This window comes from Phoca vitulina, unplaced genomic scaffold, assembly GCF_004348235.1.
Source record: "Phoca vitulina isolate PV1807 unplaced genomic scaffold, GSC_HSeal_1.0 scaffold46, whole genome shotgun sequence".
In the NCBI taxonomy this organism is placed as follows: domain Eukaryota; kingdom Metazoa; phylum Chordata; class Mammalia; order Carnivora; family Phocidae; genus Phoca; species Phoca vitulina.
Genome location: NW_022589749.1, coordinates 8491393 through 8511141, shown reverse-complemented (window position 1 = coordinate 8511141; position 19749 = coordinate 8491393). Strand labels below are relative to the sequence as shown.

General features: G+C 45.1%; 1 protein-coding gene across 2 annotated transcripts in view; it reads left to right on the top strand.

Moving 5' to 3' along the window:
• The first annotated feature begins 13867 nt into the window (after window positions 1–13867).
• The window catches only part of ATP2A2 (ATPase sarcoplasmic/endoplasmic reticulum Ca2+ transporting 2), a 57376-nt gene continuing 51494 nt past the window's right edge, over window positions 13868–19749 (top strand). Inside the window, exons 1-3 of one of the 2 annotated variants that reach the window (XR_004302618.1) lie at window positions 13868–14585; window positions 15287–15304; window positions 15391–15473. Coding sequence is in view for 1 of the 2 variants with exons in the window: in XM_032431629.1 (XP_032287520.1) it covers window positions 14468–14585; window positions 15287–15304; window positions 15391–15473 (219 nt within the window). In the remaining variant the exon portion in view is untranslated. The remainder of the gene's footprint in view (window positions 14586–15286; window positions 15305–15390; window positions 15474–19749) is intronic. The other variant, XM_032431629.1, reaches the window with a different exon arrangement.

Sequence of the window (19749 nt, the reverse complement as noted above, 5' to 3'; positions counted from 1 at the left end):
ATTCCATCCACTGCAGTAGCCTCGAGAGCAGAAAAATGACAGAATGAGGCCAACAAACTCCTTCTGACGGTTACATCTCCCTTCCTGGAAGAAAGAGGAGGAAAATAAGAAACAAGTGGCAATGCTTCCCAGATTTAGAAAGCAAAAAATAGCCGATATGGAATCTGAGATGGTTTGGTCACTGGGATCTTGGGTCCTTTGCCTGAGCCCTGCTCCATCTAGAATCACTCTAGGAGACCTAATCTAGGGGGCAGAACGGGGTGGAGCTGCCAGAGCCCGGAGCACTTAGTGTAGCTACAGTTGAATTAGCAGGATAGAGAGCATGGGTGAAAGGTGGACTCACCAAACTGGTGGGGAAAGCAGGACAGTATAGCAAGGATCAGAATGAAGTGGGGCACCATTGCTGGTAGGAATGTAAGATGGAGCAGCTGCTATGAAAAACAATATGGAGACTCCTCAAAAAAATTAAAAATAGAACTACCATATGATCCAGCAATTCCACTTTGGGTATATATCCAAAAGAACTGAAAACAGAGCTTGAAGAGATATTTGCGCACCGTGTTCACTGCCGCATGTTCACAATAGCCAAGAGATGGAAGCCACCTACATGTTCACCAACAGATGAATGGAGAAAAAAGATGTGGTGTATACATGCCATGGAATATCATTCAGCCTTAAAAAAAAATAAGGAAATCCTGTCATATGCTACAATGTGGATGAACCTTGAGGACATTATGCTAAGTGAAACAAGCTAATCATAAAAAGACAAAGACCACATGATTCTACTTATATGAGGCCTCTAAAATAGTCAAACTCTTAGAAACAGAAAGTAGAATGGTAGTTGCCAGGGACTGGGAGGCTGAGGAGAGAAGGGGGGGTTGCTGTTCAATTGGCATAGAGTTTCGGTTTTGCAAGATGAAAAAGTTCTAGAGATCTGTTGCACAACAATGTGTATGTAGTTACTACTACTGTACTGTACAATTAAAAACAGTTAAGATGGCGGCGCGCTTGGTTGGTTCAGTTGGTGGGAGTGCCACTCCATCTCAGCTCCGGTCTTGATCCCAGGGTGGTGAGTTCGAGCCCTGTGTTGGGCTCCATGCTGGGCGTGGAGCCTACTTAAAAAAAAAAAAAAATAGTTAAGATGGCAAATTTTATGTTATATTTTCGACGGCAATTAAAAAAAAAAAGGAGATGAAGCACCATAAAATCCAATTATGCATGTGCTAAGGTTAGTTCCATAATGAATCTTGAGGTGGAAGCCTGTCTGCTGTGTGGGGGCACCCCCCTGCCAAACCTCACCAAGCCACCTGGTCCACCCAGAACACATTATCTGGAAGACCCAAAGCATCAGCTTCATATACATGGGCCATTTTCTACAATACCCTGAGCTGATTTTGTTCTTCCGGTATTTTTACAAAGCAGTGAAATACTTCTCCTCTCCGATAATAATAGTAATAACTAACATTTACAGAAAACTTACCACAAAGGAATTACATTATATATGATGAGTAAGGTGAAAATGAACTATAGTCAAACCAATCCCTGAGAGCCCCTTAAATTGCCAACAAAGTACAATATATATATGATTTAGTGTAAACAACCCTCCCATACGGTAGTTCTCAGGCCAACAAAAGTGTTTGAATTATTGAGGTAGCTCAGAGGAAAGAACAAAAGGAAAGTTTATATGCAGATGTCTGGGCTTTCATAACTATGGGGAAGGGGGGCTGGTGAATAAAAAATTCATGCTGACCTGCAAGCTTTACTTGATTCTCTTTTCATATTCAGGCTCTATCAAAAGTCTCACAGTTGAGAAATTGTCATCGGCCAGTATCCCCCCAGTGCCAGAACCCCATGGCAATGCTGGTTTCAGCTCTCTTCAAGGTAGGAACAGCCTTCACAGTCTGAAAGAGGAGGTGGGACCCATCACATGAAGATGAGTTCTCTACAGTGCAAACCAGTCTATTTACAGGCACCAGCAGTGCAAAATTTGGCAGCCCTAAATGAAGTCTCATCAATTTTGGAAGCAGGGGAAAAAAACAGAGCTAAGTGTTTTAGGGAAGAGAGAGAAAGTGAAATTCTCATCTTTGATTTTATCTGAGAAACCAACATTGTACACTAATAATATGGACTAACAGAGGAAGGGGAACGATGAGGATTTCAGCCTTTTCTGTGTTGTTTTACTTGTTTATTTTCAAAAGATTTTATTTATTTATTTGACAGAGAGAGTCACAGCGAGAGAGGGAACACAAGCGGGGGAGTGGGAGAGGGAGAAGCAGGCTTCCCGCGGAGCAGGGAGCCCGATGCGGGGCTCGATCCCAGGACCCTGGGATCATGACCTGAGCCGAAGGCAGACGCTTAACGACTGAGCCACCCAGGCGCCCCACTTGTTTATTTTCAAAATACATGTAATTAGAAAGCAAGAAAAATGAAGTAACTATAGATGTAGAGATATAGCTAAACGTAAAAAAAAAAAAAAGCCATAATTGTGAGTAAAAAAAGCAAGATGCAGGATATGTACGGCATTGGTGAGGTCGACATGTACGATGCGGAAAATGCAAAACAGTACGGTTTGCAAAATTGCTTATGGGTCGACATATATATATAGTAAAAATATAAAAATGTGCATGAGGATGACAAACTTCAAGTTCAGGATAGAAGTCACCACTGGGAAAGAAAGGAGGAGGAATTCACGGAGCTCACGAGGACTCCCATTGTACCAAGCATGTTGAATTTCTTAAACTGGATGGGGGGGGTGACATATGAGTGCTTATTATATAATTATTGTACTTTTTTATATGCCTGACATATTTCTTCTTTTAAAAAGGGGGAAAAATAAAAAAATAAAAAGGGGGGAAAATGAAAAATATGAAGCCTCTACATACTCAATAATGTTAGTGGATGTGTGGGTTTTTTTTTTTAAGATTTTATTTATTTATTTGACAGAGAGACACAGCGAGAGAGGGAACACAAGCAGGGGGAGTGTGAGAGGGAGAAGCAGGCTTCCCACGGAGCAGGGAGCCCGATGCGGGGCTCGATCCCAGGACCCTGGGACCATGACCTGAGCCCAAGGCAGACGCTTAACGACTGAGCCACCCAGGCGCCCCTGGATATGTTTATTATGAGATTGAACCAAATGATTTAAGAAGGCTGGATCTTAAGATGAGCCTAAGATAAAGGTGTGTCTCTCTACAAACTCTTCCAAGGGCTGTGCTATACACACTCCACTTCATGAAAACTACGTGAGCTTAGCTCTCTTTTCCACATTTCACCAGAGAGGAACTAGGGGCACGGGTTCAGTAGTTTGTCTAAGACCAGGTGGCTGCAATTCCCTGAATTTGTTTCCCTACAATTTCCAAAAGGCGGTATTTTGAAGACCTGTGATAACGTTGAATCATGTAGCGGGAAGAATAGAGCAAATCACAAGCTAAATCACACCCAAGGTCTGCCCTTTATTTTATTTTTTTGATTTTATTTATTTATTTGACAGATGGAGGTATAGCGAGAGAGGGAACACAAGCAGGGGGAGTGGGAGAGGGAGAAGCAGGCTTCCCGCCAAACAGGGAGCCCAATGTGGGACTTGATCCCAGGACCCTGGGACCATGACCTGAGCCAAAGGTAGATGCTTAATGACTGAGCCACCCAGGCGCCCCTGCCCTTTAGAAAGTACCCCCGTAGAGCATCATTAGCCCCAAGTGTGCGTCTAATGCACTCAGCTCTTCCCTTCCCTCCTAACCTGGGGCCATCTCTTTAATTGACATTTAGTTGCCTGGGGTCAGATCTCTTTCAATCCCAGTGCCTACAGGATCCTGATCTTGGGGGACTGGGAGGGCTAGACCTAGCTTTTCTCAGCCCCACTGACCTCTCAAGTCATTATTCCTGGCTCCATGGGCGCATCTTGCTTTATTTCCCGTTGTGTGTGTGTGTGTGTGCTTACTGCTTTAATTGGGCAATCAATATGCCACTCCCCCATTAACAATGGTGGGGAAGTGAGTAATCAAACTCTCAATTGTACACTTTGGTAACATAAGGCCAGCAAGATGTGTGGTACTGAGATGGCACCCCTCACCCGAAAGGGAAAATGACTCTCCGTGGCTCTCCATTGTTTTGGGGCTTGTTTGCGTTGCTGTGCAGTTGTAATGGAAAACGAATAAAAATAAAAATCCCGGGGCCCGTTTTGGCCCGCGCTTGGGAAGTTAATCCCACTGTCCTGGCAGAAATCCAGCTCAGGTCACTGCATTCTGCTGGCGGAAGCCGCCTCATGCGGTTTTCAGTGGATGTCACTTTCTTCTTTGCGTCTTTCTCAGCTCCGCGTGCAGCGAATTAAACAGCTGTCCCTCCCCCACCCGCGGGGACTGTAGTTCTGCAGAACTCAGAATGACCCCGCCTCTTACCACAATGGGCTCCGGGGCCAGGAAACCAACCTGCTCCCAGAACCAGCCGCTGAGATATTTGCTACCGTCAAGATGTGTATGCGTGTGTCTGTCTCTGAGTGCGTTCACGCAGTCACAGAATCAGACTCCTCGCGATAAAAAGATTTTTCAGGAATCATGTAGTTTCTTTCCAACTCCCTATGCATATAGACCCTCCATTTGTTTTGTAACGTTTTGTTATGCAAATTAAAAATGTTTCCTCACCCGAGGTACTTAGAAATGTATCTCCCTTCCACCCGTATATGCTTTTATTGATGCTTTTAATTGTTTTTATGGATTTTTTTTGTAGTGTTTAACTCTTTCCTCTAAGAAATGTATTGCATTTCATGGTGTGAGGAATGGTTCTAACTAGTTCTTCCCCCCATACAAATAATCTTGTATTCTTAACAATGTTTACTGAATAGCGATTTCTAATTGTGTGACTTAAGCAAATGACATAAACCTGTCTGAGAGTCAGCTTTCAGTATCTGGGAAAATAGGAATGATAATGATACTTACCAGACAGGCTTGTCCCAAGGATGGGGTAAGACAACGCGGGAGAAGCTCCTAGCACGTTGCGTGCATGGCTGATATGTGTGTAGTAAATGTTATCTTCCTTTTTGTCTCCTTTCCTTCCTTTTTATCTGCATCCGCTGATTTTTTTTCTAGAGCCCTTTTATGTACCCCTGAAATCAAGCCTCTCTAGAATGACCCAAAGGTTGTCTATCCCAGGTTTTATATTAGGAAGCTACTAGATAGAAAGTTTGGGGGATGTGGAGGAGGTAGGGGGCAATGAAGGCACTTTTCTTCAAGGGACCCCACCTAACCACACACACACTTTCTTTGCTTGCAAATGATGGGGTGTTTCTGCAGCCCCCTTTATCCCCAGGTCAGAGAATCCTCTTAGAGGCTGTTCTTCTGAGGCCTTAAAATGCTCCCCTCCCCAAGTTGCCATGTCAGATCTTTGGGGGAAATCTGATTTTTAAGGACAAGGCTTCATGTGTGGGTTGTTTCATTTGGGGGTAGGGTGGGGGTAGGAGTTGGCCATGGGTTTGCTGCATTCCAGGAAGAGGGAGGACTCTGCTCTCCTCGGATGAGTCATGGAAGAGAAACGTCTAATGTTTGCAAACATCCCCAGCCAAGGCTTTGCTTTCTTGTACTCCACCCATCCCCCCATCTGTGCAGATTGAACCCACCTGAGAAAATTCAAATGTTAAACTTGAAGGCTAAAGCAGAGGCTGTGGGTTCTACCACCATTCGAGATGGAAAGCTGCTAAGAGAAAGGGAGGCAGTACCCTTTATCTGGACTCCAACATGTGAGAGACAGGACAGGACCTTACATTGGGTGTATCTGTCTCCAAATCAGGACATGATCTGGGTGGTGCAGGAGGACTGAGTGAATGAACAGGGCTGTCCCAAGGGGCGGGCTTGAGCACACTTCTAGTCAACCGCACCTCTGCAGAGGGCTGGGAGGTTGAGAGAAGCCTCTCGTGGGAGAAAGGAGCAAAAGGGATTGCAGAAAAGAAGGCAAGGGCTAGGAAGAGAGGGAAGCCTTGCAACTGGGAGAAACCTGGAACTGCAGCTCTCAGGGGAGGATGAAGGCTGAGCGGGCTGGAGAGGGACTGGAGTAGGCGGGGGTGTGCGGGAGAGGACCATCGCCTCAGCCTCAGCAGACTGCTGGAGCCAGATGGGGCTCATGATGCATCCTCCCAGATGGAGCGGATCAGCCTTGTCAGACATGCTTCCCTCAGGATACACAGTGTCCCCCTCCCTCCCCCTCTCTGAAATCAGGAGAGAATCACAAGGTGACTTGGGAGGGCAGCCAGCCTTCTGGGATCTTTTGTGAACTATCAGGTAACGACAGCGGGATCACAATAGGAGACCTAAACATGCCTCCAGCACCACCACCCCCTTTTTTTTTTCTATTGTGGGACATCAAGGGAGCGAGCTCATGAGCTTGGGAACAAAGATCCTGTTCTAGGAATTTGTCCACTGCAACCCTATCCGGCACATTTGCAAGCCTTGGATTTCTGCCTGACGGAAACTCTACCTGCTCACTGTGCCCCCACCATTGCTAGAGCAGCACCCTCGCACCGGGCAGGGAAGGAGCCTCTGAGGAGCTCATCATTTAAAATTAAAAATCGCATTTAATCACTATTCCTTTCTCTACCAGGCTCGGGAGGCCTTGTCATCTCTTCATTTTAAACATTTCACTGTTTAAGGTCTGAGCACCTTGGGGGGTGAGAAAGGAGGGCAGTGGAAGAGAACTTTTGAAATCTTTCCACAAAAATCAAAGAACAAACCAACTGGAGGGAAAAATAGCAGCTATATTTAAACTACATTATCCCATCAGGGAGCTATGGTTTTTGAAAACCATTCCACAGTACTTTGTTTGGCACCGATGCATGGATTTCTTTTCTTTAATTTTTTTTTTTCTAATGGCAACATTTTTTTTTTTCCAAAGCAGTAATTGCGAAGGAAGTGAAGGGCTTCATGAATTAGGTTGGTAGATACGTACTGAGCACCTGCTACGTGACCCACCCTGTGTTGGCATAGGGGACACAAAGTAAAGAAGGGAGCATTTGAAGACATCAAAACAAATCATTATCATGCATTCATTAATTATTGTGCACCTTCTGAGTACATATGATCCCCGTTCTCCTGGACCTGATAATTTGGTGGCAGAACACAGACAGTAAGCAAGTGACTTAGTGGCTAAGCAGGACAAAAGAAAGATATGTACATTTGCCAGTTTGCTGGTCCTTCTGTTCCAAATGCTGTTCTTCTCAGCTCTGACTGTGCACATGGCTATATATTATTCATGGCTCACTGCTCAGAGGGAGGTGACCATCCCACTGCCCCACCCCCCCCCACACCTGTCACTCTCCCGTGTGAGTCCATGTCCCAGAGAAGTGGCGAGATCAGGTAGACAGCTGAGTACAGGAGTCTGGATATACAAATGTGTATGTCATCAATATTTAGGTGGAATTTATGGGGCGCCTGGGTGGCTCAGCCGTTAAGCGTCTGCCTTCGGCTCAGGTCATGATCCCAGAGTCCTGGGATCGAGCCGCGCATTGGGCTCCCTGCTCCGCGGGAAGCCTGCTTCTCCCTCTCCCACTCTCCTTGCTTGTGTTCCCTCTCGCTGTGTCTCTCTCTGTCAAATAGATAAATAAAATCTTTTTTTTTAAAGATTTTTTTATTTATTTATTTGAGAGACAGAGAGAATGAGAGACAGAAAGCATGAGAGGGAGGAGGGTCAGAGGGAGAAGCAGACTCCCTGCTGAGCAGGGAGCCCGATGCGGGACTCAATCCCGGGACTCCAGGATCATGACCTGAGCCGAAGGCAGTCACTTAACCAACTGAGCCACCCAGGCGCCCGATAAATAAAATCTTTTTAAAAAATATTTAGGTGGAATTTAAAGCAGTGGGCCTAAGGAAAGATTGTGGATAAGGAAGAATGTCCCACATCCCAAGTCCTGGGACACTCCACATTTCAAGTTGAGCAGAAGATGGGAAGGACATGAAAAGAAGGCTGACAAGGATAAGCCTGAGAAGTAGGAGGCAAACCTGAAAAAACAAACAAACAAAAAACACAAAAAACCTGAGTTACTATACCACAGCTGAGTGAGATACAAAGTGTCATGTGGGATGCAGAACGAGTAGCAACTAGTGAGAATGGAAGTGATGGAGAAGTGATGGCCATCGTCAGAGGAGGCTTCCACGATGGGGTGGGATTTAGCCTTCATCTTGGAAGGAGGATTAGGGGTTTGCCGGGCAGATCCAAGCAGCAGGAACAGCCCGAGTAAAGGTGCAGAGGGACAGATAATAGTCCATTGTGGCAGGAGCTTAGAACTGGAGGAGAGGCTGTGGTGGATATATGGCAGATGAAACTGAAAACTGCAGTGGAAGATTCTAGGGCCATTCCCAACCAGGCTTCCCAGTGTTCCATGCCAGTTACTTCTGCTTCCTCCAAAAGGAGTTAAGCTCTTTGGCTTTCCTCAATGAAGTGGACATCTTCTGTTTAGTTAACCCACCATTCATTCCCTTCCTTGATTTGATTTTCCTTAGGGGCATTGTTTTCCAGGGTGTGGGTCCTAAACTAGCAGCGTCAACATCACCTGGGAACTTGTTAGAAATGCACATTCTTGGACTCCATCCCAGACTTACTGAGTGAGAATTGTGGAGGTAGGGCCCAGAAGTCTTTTCACAAGCCCTCCAGGTGATGTTGCTGCATGCCAAAGTTTGAAAACCACTGCTTCAGGGAACCACTTCTTCCCTACTCTCAGTGCATGTAATTCAGGTGGGGCTGGTCACAGTCCCTCTTTCAGGTGGGGCACAGGACCCTCAGAAAATATTAGGCCTTTCCCTCCATGAAATTTCTAAACTTGGTGGATTTTATTTTATTTTATTTTATTTTTATTTTTTTAAAGATTTTATTTATTTATTTGACACACAGAGAGAGAGAGAGGAATCACAAGTAGGCAGAGTGGCAGGGAGCGGCAGAGGGAGAAGCAGGCTCCCCACTGAGCAAGGAGCCCGATGTGGGGACTCGATCCCAGGACCCTGGGATCATGACCCGAGCCGAAGGCAGACGCTTAACGACTGAGCCACCCAGGCGCCCCTAAACTTGGTGGATTTTAGACCGGAGACACTGGGGGCCATGTCTGCTGTCACCTGGAGAGAGCCTACATCAAAGCCAAAGGCAAAGGAAAGCAGCAGATCCAAGGGATAGAAAGAGATTCTCAGTGACTTCATTTGAGCACCTGGATCAAGCTGTTCTGAATTTGGAGTCTACTCCCAATAAGTCCCTTTATTATAAACATAAGCTAGTCAGTTGGATTTTAGACACTAAGCCATCAAAAGAATACTTACCAATGGAGGCAGGGAGGCAAATTCTGGAAAAGGCATTCTGTTAAGTTTGGCAAATTCTCAGATGTTAAAGTTATAGTTTGTGAACATGTAGAAAAAATGGTGGTCACTAGGTACGGACATGTGTTCAAAAACACAAGCTAGCGACAAAACAAAACAAAACACAAGCCATGCCAAACTGGATACATTTCTGTGAAAATTCACTAGAATGTGACTTGGAGACTGTTCACTAGAACGTGGACTTTGAGTCTGTTGTAGACAATGTATCTAGAGCTTAGCAACACAAATGACTCGTTCTCTCAGTAAGTTCTTATGGGCAAGTCAAGAACTGTGGGCTAGATAATAATGCAGTGGACTAACATCCCGTGGTTACCTGAAGAGACTTTAATTTACATAGCAAAGCATTTTAATATTGCAACAATTCTGCCCATTCTTTCATTCAACACGCATATGTTCCAGAGTCAGTAAGAGACGCCAGGTGTGACTGAGTTGGACAGCCTTAGTTCCCACCTCTCAGTGTGAACACCTTACTGCTCTGAGTCTAGCATGTAAATGTGTACTTTCACATAGCATGATCCTTAAGTCAAGTTGACTACGTCAGGTGCTCAACCAAAAGAATGGTGTGTTCCAATGCTGTATAACAGAGTACTATGGGAGACAGAGAGGCAGGAGAGAACACTGTTAAGAATTTCACTTTCCTGATTTTGGAACCTGTAGCCAAGTTGATTTGATAGCTGTTGAACAACTAAACTCAGTTGATTGGTTATCTTATAATCTGGAATGAATGCCTAGACATTCTATTGGATAAAGGTGTAGAAGTCGTAAGTTATGCTTTCCAAATTTATGCCTAACCCAACCTGGGACGTAGAGATAAAATATGTCTTGACGATGAAAACTTAGGGGCGCCTGGGTGGCTCAGTCGTTAAGCATCTGCCTTTGGCTCAGGTCATGATCCCGGGGTCCTGGGATCGAGCCCCTCATGGGGCTCCCTGCTCAGAGGGAAGCCTGCTTCTTCCTCTCCCACTTCTCCTGCTTGTGTTCCCTCTCTCGCTGTCATTCTCTGTCAAATAAATAAATAAATAAATCTTTAAAAAAAAAAAAAAGAAGAAGATGAAAACTCAAAAAAACCACAGCAGACTGCAAGGACCAAAATGAACATGAGAACATTCCGTTATAGTCAGAGTTCAGTGTCTGGGTTAAAAAGAATCAACAGTGCAAGTACACAATGGGAAGATTTAATAAGACTGCAGTTTATGTATACAGGACTCAGTTTTGAGCTGATTGTTAAGACAAATCAACAATGTGCAGGGGAAAGCATCAGAACAAGGGAGGACAGTGGTAGCTCCACAGGGCCTTGCACCAAGACTATGCCTAGACTTTTGTGTTCCCTGTTGGGTGTCTCCAAGCCTGGACAATGAGGGGTTGCAGACTCCCGCTATAGGAGGAACAGCCTCAGGGACCGAGCTGTTTCTTTTAGCTGAGAAAAGAGACTTTACAAAGCACCATAGATATTTTGAAATACTCAAAGGGATCTCACACAGAGGAGGGATTAAATTTATTCAGACTTGTTCCAGAAGGCTAAACAAGAACCAATATATGGGAGAAGTTAGTTAGGGGATGTGGATTCAGCCTAGAATGAGCCTGCTTTAATGATTAAAGCTGTCCAAATACAGAACAGACCGCCTTTTGCAATCTGCATTGCTCTACAGGAGGGCTGTAGAGGGTTAGGAAGTTGGCTGGGGCCTCCTTTCCAGGTCACTCTTTTTTACTGGGCCTTTTCTGTCTGCCCAGCTTTTGAAACTAGCCTGCCTATCACTAGCTAATGTCCTCCTTTATTAATTCCTTTGAGGTTCTTTGATCAAATCAGCCATCATTCTGAATCACTATTTCTCTTTTTCCTCTCCCTGTCCCCAATTGATTGAAAATAGCTGCAATCTTTGGTAGACAATAGAGTACTTCCAAAACCCATTCTTACTTTTTTTTTTTAACCTTGTTCACAAGAATCATGTGTAGTTCAATGCACAAAATAAATTGAACATAAGTTTATTTCTACATAAGAGAAACTTGACCTTTCTGCCCTTGGGAGTCTGGGTTTATGCTAAATTTTGGCAACCTATGAACGAAAAGTTTCAGAGACACCCACAGGTTGAGGAACCAAGCACATAAATGTATGTGACATAAAAGGGGCCAACTCCAGGCTAAAAATCACAGTTTCGGTTTAAAGGAGTATTCCCACCTCCAGTAGATAGCAGACTTGCAAAGAACAGTCTAGGAGGTGATGACAATGTGGTAACAGCCCCAATGTGCACTTACACATCACTTGTCTCTGAGAAACCTTTAATGCTGCCTCGTTTTGTATTCGTTAAACCTGATTAACCTTCACAGCCATTCCCATAAGGCAAGTAGTTTGGAGGCCCTCCTGTTTATTTCACAAATTGGAAATCAGTGAACTTGGGTTCAGCAAAAATTTTTTGAGGCTCCTCCCATGGCGAGGCCCTTCACAAGTCACTGATAGAGCAGGGATGGTGGGACTCATTCATTGCAACAGTAGGCGTTCAATAAAGAAAGTATACCAGGGACCATTCCACATCCTGAGGATGGACAAGACAGACAAACCCATATTCTCGTGGAGCTTGTATTCTAGTAAGGAGAGACAGACAGTGAACAGCTAAAGAAAAACACAATATCACAGATAAATGCCCTGAAGAAAATAAAACAATGCGATAGCAAGGGTGACTGGGGAAGGGTAGCCACTTTAAGTAGTCAGCCAAGACATCCACAAGGAGATGACATTCTCTCTCAAGGTGAGATCTGAATGATAAGATGGAACTAGGCACGTGACAATCCCGAGAAGGCCACTGAGTACAAAAGCCAATGTAGGGAACCCCTTAAAAACCTCATGATCACACCAGAGGCGCTTACAACCCCAAGCATCCACCGAGCCACGGAACAGAGACCCAAAGTCAAATGGCCAAGATAATTTCCAGGCTAAGATACATAGCAGTCCTCTTGCCTGTCGTGCTTCTATTGTTGCTGAAAGAGGTGAGGTGAGGCAGAAGCAATGGTGCAGACCCGATCTCAGAGGGAAAAGAACCACCAACCCTCCATTACCACACCCCCACCAAGAACCACCAACCCTCCATTACCACACCACCACCATGCGATCACGTGTCCCTCCTGGAGGAGGCTCCAATCCTGTGACCTAACCAGTTTCCACCTTGCTTCTCTTAGGGCATTGCCATACACTAGAATTTTGTTTGTTTATTTCGTGCAGGGTTTTGTTGGTCCTTTTCCAAGTATCAATCAAAACTGCTTGCCAGCCTCCACTCCTTGGAAATAATTAAATGACGTGCCCGATTTTTTCAGCTGGGTAATATACTGTGATTTGCATCTGCTGAAGGAATTCATCTTAAATCCTGAGACTGAGCCATCTGGGACAACTGAGGTGTTTTTTTCTCTGCTTTGGCTCATGCGGATGGTACACTATTGCCAAACACAAAAGGAGACTAAATGCTTCATTCTGCAACATACTCCCTTAAGAAAGCTGCTCTTTGTGCTGCGAATATGTTCACCTTTTGTTCATGAATTCAACGCAAAGGTCCCTTCCCCTGTTAAGTAATCTAACTTTACATAAGCAAAATGCCCTTTATTTTGCTGTTACCTAGGTTTTGTACAGACTTCTGGAGCAAGTCATCTCTGCTTTAATAGATTTTGGATTAAAGTCCTTCTTTTTCCTATCGGGGAAAGTGGAATCTGGAAAATAGCCTTGATCTTAACGCCCAAGTGAAGCACCTCCTAGCACAATTCTCGTTTTTTAGCATTTACGGTGGCATAGCCTGTGACTTCTAGGCAGACACGTATCAAAAGCTGTGTGGGCTATTCAAATTAAAACCTCCTCCCTGGAGTGGGATTCCTTCGGTCAGAGCACAGACCCCGCTGGGGAAGGGCGGACATTGGTGTGAGATGAGCGCTCGGCTGGGGGTGTGGGATGCGGTGCTCCTGAGGCGACAGATGAGGGATTCGGGCCGTGTGGGAAATGAACTGCGGAATTCCTCCCCTCGATTCCCGAAGGGGGCTCTAAAGGAGACAGATTAGGATGCAGAATGTGGCCCGCAAGGCAGAGGGCGAGGGGGCGGGCGAGCCAAGGACACCAAGCCGAGCGCGCTTCGGAAGGCCCAGTGCGGACCGGGTTCCCAGGTTCCTCGGCCTCGCCTTCCCAGACACCCACCCCGGCCCCAGGCCAACCCCGAAGGGCAGGCAGTTTTCCTCGGGGCATCGAGTGCAGGGAGCCCGCTGTGAGCCCTCGACCTCTCTGGGCTCTGTGCCCGCGGGTGGGCGTGGATGGAAGGGCTCTAGCCCGGCGTAGGTTAGGTCTCCACCGGCCCGCGGGCCAGGGCGCGCACTGCGCGGGCGCGGCCCCGCGCGCGCCGGCCTCTATCCGGGTTCCTGGGGGCGGTGCGCGGGAGGGGGCGGGGCCTGCGCGGCGGCGTGGGCGCGAGTAGCGCGGGAGGGAGGGAGCCGAGGGGAGGGGGCGGGGCCGTGCCGCCCGCGCCGCGCTGGGCCCTCTCGGCCAATGAGCGGCGTCCACATGCCGCGGCGGCGGCGAGAGGGGAGGCAGCGGCGGATAAATGCTATTAGAGCAGCCGCCGCGGAGCCGTCCCCGACGCCACCTCCTTCTCTTTCGCCGCAGTTTCCTCCGCCGCTGTCGGGGGTGCGGAGCTGAGGGAACAGGGCGAGCGCGCCGCGCACCACCCCGCCGGCTCGCCGCCCTCGCTCCGTTCTGCTCTCGGGGGTCGGCCGGGCGCCCCCCTCCTCCGGCCCGGGAGGGGCCGCGAATCACCTCAGGAAAGCGGGGAGGGGGTTCGGGGGCCGCGGCCTGCGCTCCCGGCGGGCGGTTGAGGGCAAAGGAGGCCCTCCCTTCTGACGAGGGGAGGGAGGGTCAGGAGCCCCCCACCGCCCAGCTGAGTCCGGGGCGTGCGCCGGCGCGGGCCGGGCTGCGAGAGGGGCGGTTGTCTGGGGGAGGGGGCGCGGGGTGATTCAGCGCCCGGCGAGGCGGAAGCGGCCGCAGGAGGAGGAGGAGGGGGAGAGGCCAGTCCGCGCCTGGGCGGCACGAGCCCGCGGCCCGAGTGCGAGGCGGAGGCGAGGAGGCCGCGGGGACTGGAGGCGAGGCCGGCCGGGCCCCCGCAGCCATGGAGAACGCGCACACAAAGACGGTGGAGGAGGTGCTGGGCCACTTCGGCGTCAACGAGAGCACGGGGCTGAGCCTGGAGCAGGTCAAGAAGCTCAAGGAGAGATGGGGTTCCAACGGTAGGTGCCCGGCGCCGGGACTGCAGGGGCCCCGTGCTGCCCGGCGCGGGCCCGAGAGCCAGGGAAGATGGCTGACCGGGCTCCACCTCGTGGGTCTGGGCTCCGCGCCCGCCGAGGGCTGCAGGCGGCGGGTCGAGCCCGCGCCCCGGCCCCGCGGGAGAGGGACTGCAGGCCGAGGCTCTGGGGTCTTGTCTGTACTTCCAGGACCCCGCGCCTCGAGCCCTTGACCTTCCCCGCACGCAGTTAGCTCGGTGGCTTCTCACCCGCAGCAGCCAGCCCCGCTGGAGGGAGGGACGAGTCTCCTGCAACTGGGTTGAACCCTGCGAGACATTTTCTTGTCCCTAGCCAGTTTATGAGGCGTCGTTGCAGTTGAGAAAGCCTCTGACCGTTCTTGGATTGCCCAAAGTTACACATCTGGCAGAAGTCATGACATAGCTGAAATGACTCCTTGTTTCGGGAGCCCTGTTTAGTAGGTAGCGATGGGATTTTACGCTTCGGGATACGCCTAAGGTATTGGTTACAACAAATCCTGCATATTTTCTTGGGGTACCGTTTGGTATGGTTCCCATTAAAAATGGTTGAAGGTTCATAGATCTAGGTACGTCTTTCGAAGACTGATAATTTTAGCAGTTTATAAAGACAATGCTAATTTTTTTTTTCCCTTCTTGACACGTTGACGGGCGAATTTCTGCATTCTACAGAGTTACCGGCTGAAGAAGGTGAGTAATCTTAACCTGGTCTTTTTTTACCCCCTTTGTGTGCTGATGTTAAGATGACATTTACAACAGATGTCTGTTTCTAACAGGAAAAACCTTGCTGGAACTTGTGATTGAGCAGTTTGAAGACTTACTAGTTAGAATTTTATTGCTGGCAGCTTGTATATCTTTTGTAAGTATAAAAAAACTTTATTTCTCTCCAAAAAGTAGAGACTATTCCAGAGATGAAAAACCAAGAAACAAATGATGTCTATTGCGTGAGAACATTATATTTAGAGATTTCAGCGGTGTCTTCATTTTTTAAAAATCCGGGTATTTTAAAATTATAAACAAAACACTTGAAGCCATTTGTGTGCAAAAAATTAATGCCTGGCATTTACAGTGCAGTTAGAAATTGTTCCTACATGGGGCAGGGTCTTATAAATTTTTGTGGCTTATCAGATTTTAATATTAAAAAGTTCTTTGTCAGAAGGTCTTCTCTGTTTTGGGTTCTTCCATTGTGTAAGATCATCCTAAGATGATGATGGGCCCTTTGTAGTCTGTAAATAGAACTTACAAAAGGAATATTCCAGTTACTCTCCCTTCCTGGTAATGGCAAGGTGACAGTTGTTTCTGACAGTGACAAGAATGATGACGGCAGTGATGGCACCACTGTTGACCAAATTTGGTCACTGACCTTTAGGGTGGTATATTTATCTAAATTGGACCCCCGTCTTAAGTGACTCCTAGGTAGAGAGCACAAGGTTCAGTACAATTGGTTCTGGATTTTAAAAGGAAAAAAAAAAAAACCAAAACCTGTTTTTTCTTATACTGTATGTGGTTACCGACTTGAGTCCTGTATGGTTGCTAAGAAACTGGTGAAATGCAAGGAACTACAGCAGAAAAAGGGTGATGGGTTGGTGAGGATATTTCTAGGTTATTAACATTTTTTTTTCTGTTCAATATTAATTTTTTACTGCATTTTTTCTTGGGCAGTGGACTTCTTGGTAGTTTTCCTGAAAATGGTCATGAATAGGACACAGATGTTCCTAATCCTAACAGCATGAGATGACTTTTGTTCTTAAATTACAGTATTGTATTCTTATAATAACCATGATGGGAAGTGAAATTCACCCAGTGCAATACTTCTTCAGGCTTCACAAAATTGACACAGCTTCAAGGTTTCATTTTTGTGTGTTTGTACATTTGAAAGCCCCAGGAATCTACCTCCGTCTTTATGACAACCATATCCTAGAAGGCTGTTTTGAGAACTAAATCAAAAGGAAGCAGTAGGCACTTCTTTAGGTGAGGGGGGAAATTGGCAAGAGGTGAGCTCTTGGAGTAATACTACTGTATACAGCTTCTGACATGAGACTTTAATATTAATCTATCATGCCATGTTGGCTAAGTGATATGTAGCTATTAATAATAATTCAGTCCTCACGAATCTTTTCTGTGGTTTTCACTGAATAAAACTGAGAGTGTCATAGGAAAGCATTCAGTGTCCTGAATTACTCCATACCTCTTACATGTCTGTCTGTTCTTGATTAATTCAACACCACCCACTCCTCCCCCCTCCCCCCACCCCTCCTAAATGGCTGCTGCTTTTACCGATTAAGATAAAGGACTAGAGCTGTTTGAGTCTCAGTTTCAGAAGTACATCGTCTTGGGGCAAAACAAATAATACGTTTGGGGTAGTGTAATGTTTATGTATGTTTAAGCTAGCTGCATAATTCTGAAGTAGCCTCAGATTTGGCAGTTAAGATACTGGGGTTCAATAAGGTTATCAGGGACATCTTAGAAGTAAATCATTTGGTGTATACAAGGCAGAGATAAAATAAATTTTTATTGAGTTATTCTGTGTGTGTAACTTAAGGCTGTGTTGTAACAGCATTATTTCCAATAAACAAGCTATTGAATATTTGGGTTTTATAGAATCTCTTGAGTTGCCAGTTTGATGACTTTGTATTAACATTTTGAATTAGTAATGTGTGTGACTTTTATTTTGAAGAAAGGAGTTTATAGTGTTTAAGCATTTTTAAATGGGTTTTAAAATGCTCTAATTTTATCATAGGGTAGGATATTGGGTTTTTATAGCTTTATAGAACTATATTTTGGAATTGAAATTTGAATTACCTTTTTGGTAACTACTTGGAGTTAATGCTCAGGAAATGAACTGTGTGACATTTTTATTTCATGGGTTGCTAAACAAAAATAATAAAGGTTTAGGAAATACTGTTAGTTTGCTCTGACTTGTTTGATCAAGACATTTTGGATATCAGACCTGTTTTGTTCATTTTCTTCATGTGGAATTGGCGCTATTATTACATTGTTCTTGACCTTTTCATTCCTCGTTTCTTTTATCTTTTAAAAGATCACTGAGTCTTTTTTGTGGTAGTTTATTCCTAATTTACAGGAAAATCATGGTAGAATATTCATGTTCTTTTGGAGAATTGATAGACAGTTCCTACAAAATGTACATATCGTCAGGTTCTGCTCAAGTTAAAAAGAAATATCAGGCTTTAGTGATTTATTTCAGATATCAAACTAAGTAAACTGTTAACTGTAGGAAGCTGCGTTAATGTTCTGTACTCATGACCTGTTGGGATAAAGTGTAATTGCAATATTCGCCAGATAGAAAGAGTTTAAAGTTTACTTGGTTTGGAAGAAGTGAGCTATAATCTCTCCCACTACATATAAAGTAACATTAGAAATTCCTTCATTTGACATTCATGACCTGCTATCCTTTCACTGTCTTTACATCCTCCTTGGTCACAACTTTGCCCTTCATTTAATACATCATATGGTTGCTTACTGGAACACCTGTTCTTTTCTCTCCTTCACTACTTCATTAGGTATTTATTGAACACCTGGGACATGGCACAGACACTGGGGATACAGCCATTTGAACAAAATAGGCAAAGTCTCTTAACCTGGAGCCGACATTCTAGTAGAGACAGATATAAACAAGTAAAATGTTGAGTCTGTTGGACAGTGATAGTGCTATGGAGAAAAATAAAGCAGGGGGTAAGAGTATGAGGAGGGAGGGTATAGTTTTCACATAGGGTGGTCAGGAAAGTCCTCCAAGAAGGTTACTTTAGAGAAAAGACCTGAAGGAGATGAGTAGGAGGGCCATATCTGCCTCATAGGAATTCGTGAAGTCCTCTGTTGTAACATAGTTTGCAAAAGTTGCTCTACCCTCCATCCCCATTTCCCCACCACACTACTTGGAGTGATCCTAAAATGCTGCTAAAACGTGGTTAGACCAAGGCACTTCTCATCTTGTCACTTGTATTTGAATAGTGTCTTTTCCTTCCTACTGGACCCTTTAAAAAGGATTCTTCATTTCTTTTAGAGCCTGGGTTAGTGATTCTGATAAAACAAATATATTTGAGTGAGCTTGTGTTAGTAGCATTTTCAAAATACATGAGGTCTGGTTTCTTGGTTTTCTTAGTACAATATAGTCAAGAAGTAGTTTATATTATGTAATGATTTTACTTTTTTCCTGTGTTTTCTTTTAACTTATTTTTTTTTAAAGGATAAAATGGGTAGTTCACTGATTGGTCTAATTTATTTAGAGCCTTTCTTTAAAATGTTTTGAAAGGTGAATGTGTGTGTGTGTGTGTGGGTGTGTTTGCCTGTAGGGTTTTAGTGTTTTTTTAAATTTTTATTTTATTATGTTGTGTGTGTTTAAGAAGATTGTATTCTCAAATCGAAAACCAGTATTTTTAAATTTATGTGTGGATCAGAAGAGAATGTAGTCTAATTCATACCTTTTTTTTTTTAATGGCTAAAAGAATTTTGGTTTCCCACCCCAGAAAATTGTCATAACATTTATTGTTGATACATTTTCTTTCTTGTGAAATGTTTAACTTTGATTTCCTCTTTAAAACTTTTTTTTTTAATGTAAATTTCTTCATTCATTGAAGTATTTGAGTACCCAGTGTCCTTGCAAGTTTCTAAGGATAAAAGAGGAATGCAGACAGGTGCCCTCAGTCTTAAAAATGTGCTTATGATCTCTCATGTTCTTTTTTTGGATCTCATTGAGTGCTTAGTACATTATCCCCACATGAAGCTAAGATAATGGAGTCACAGAACCGTGACTGTCTCCCATTGGAACACACATTTTTACCTTGGATTAAAATTTGCTTTTATTCATTAAACTCTGCTCTCCAGCATCTTCTGGTTGTCCTGTCAGAAGTTACTGTGATTGGCAGAGATCATCAGTCTTACAGATAATTAGAAGATAGCCTATCCTACCCTATTGAAGCAGTTTAAGATGTAGTTGAGTACTCATTAGTAAGTGGTTACCTTGAATAGGATTGGCAGATTTGAAACTTTGAATTTGCTGGATTCTATAAGCCCCAGAAGACAAGTGTTGTTACTGTATTAATAGTGCAAAGCAAAGAAGAAACACTGTGCCTAAAATTAACTGCAGTAGCTTTTTCTTCCACTTTCCTTTGATAGTG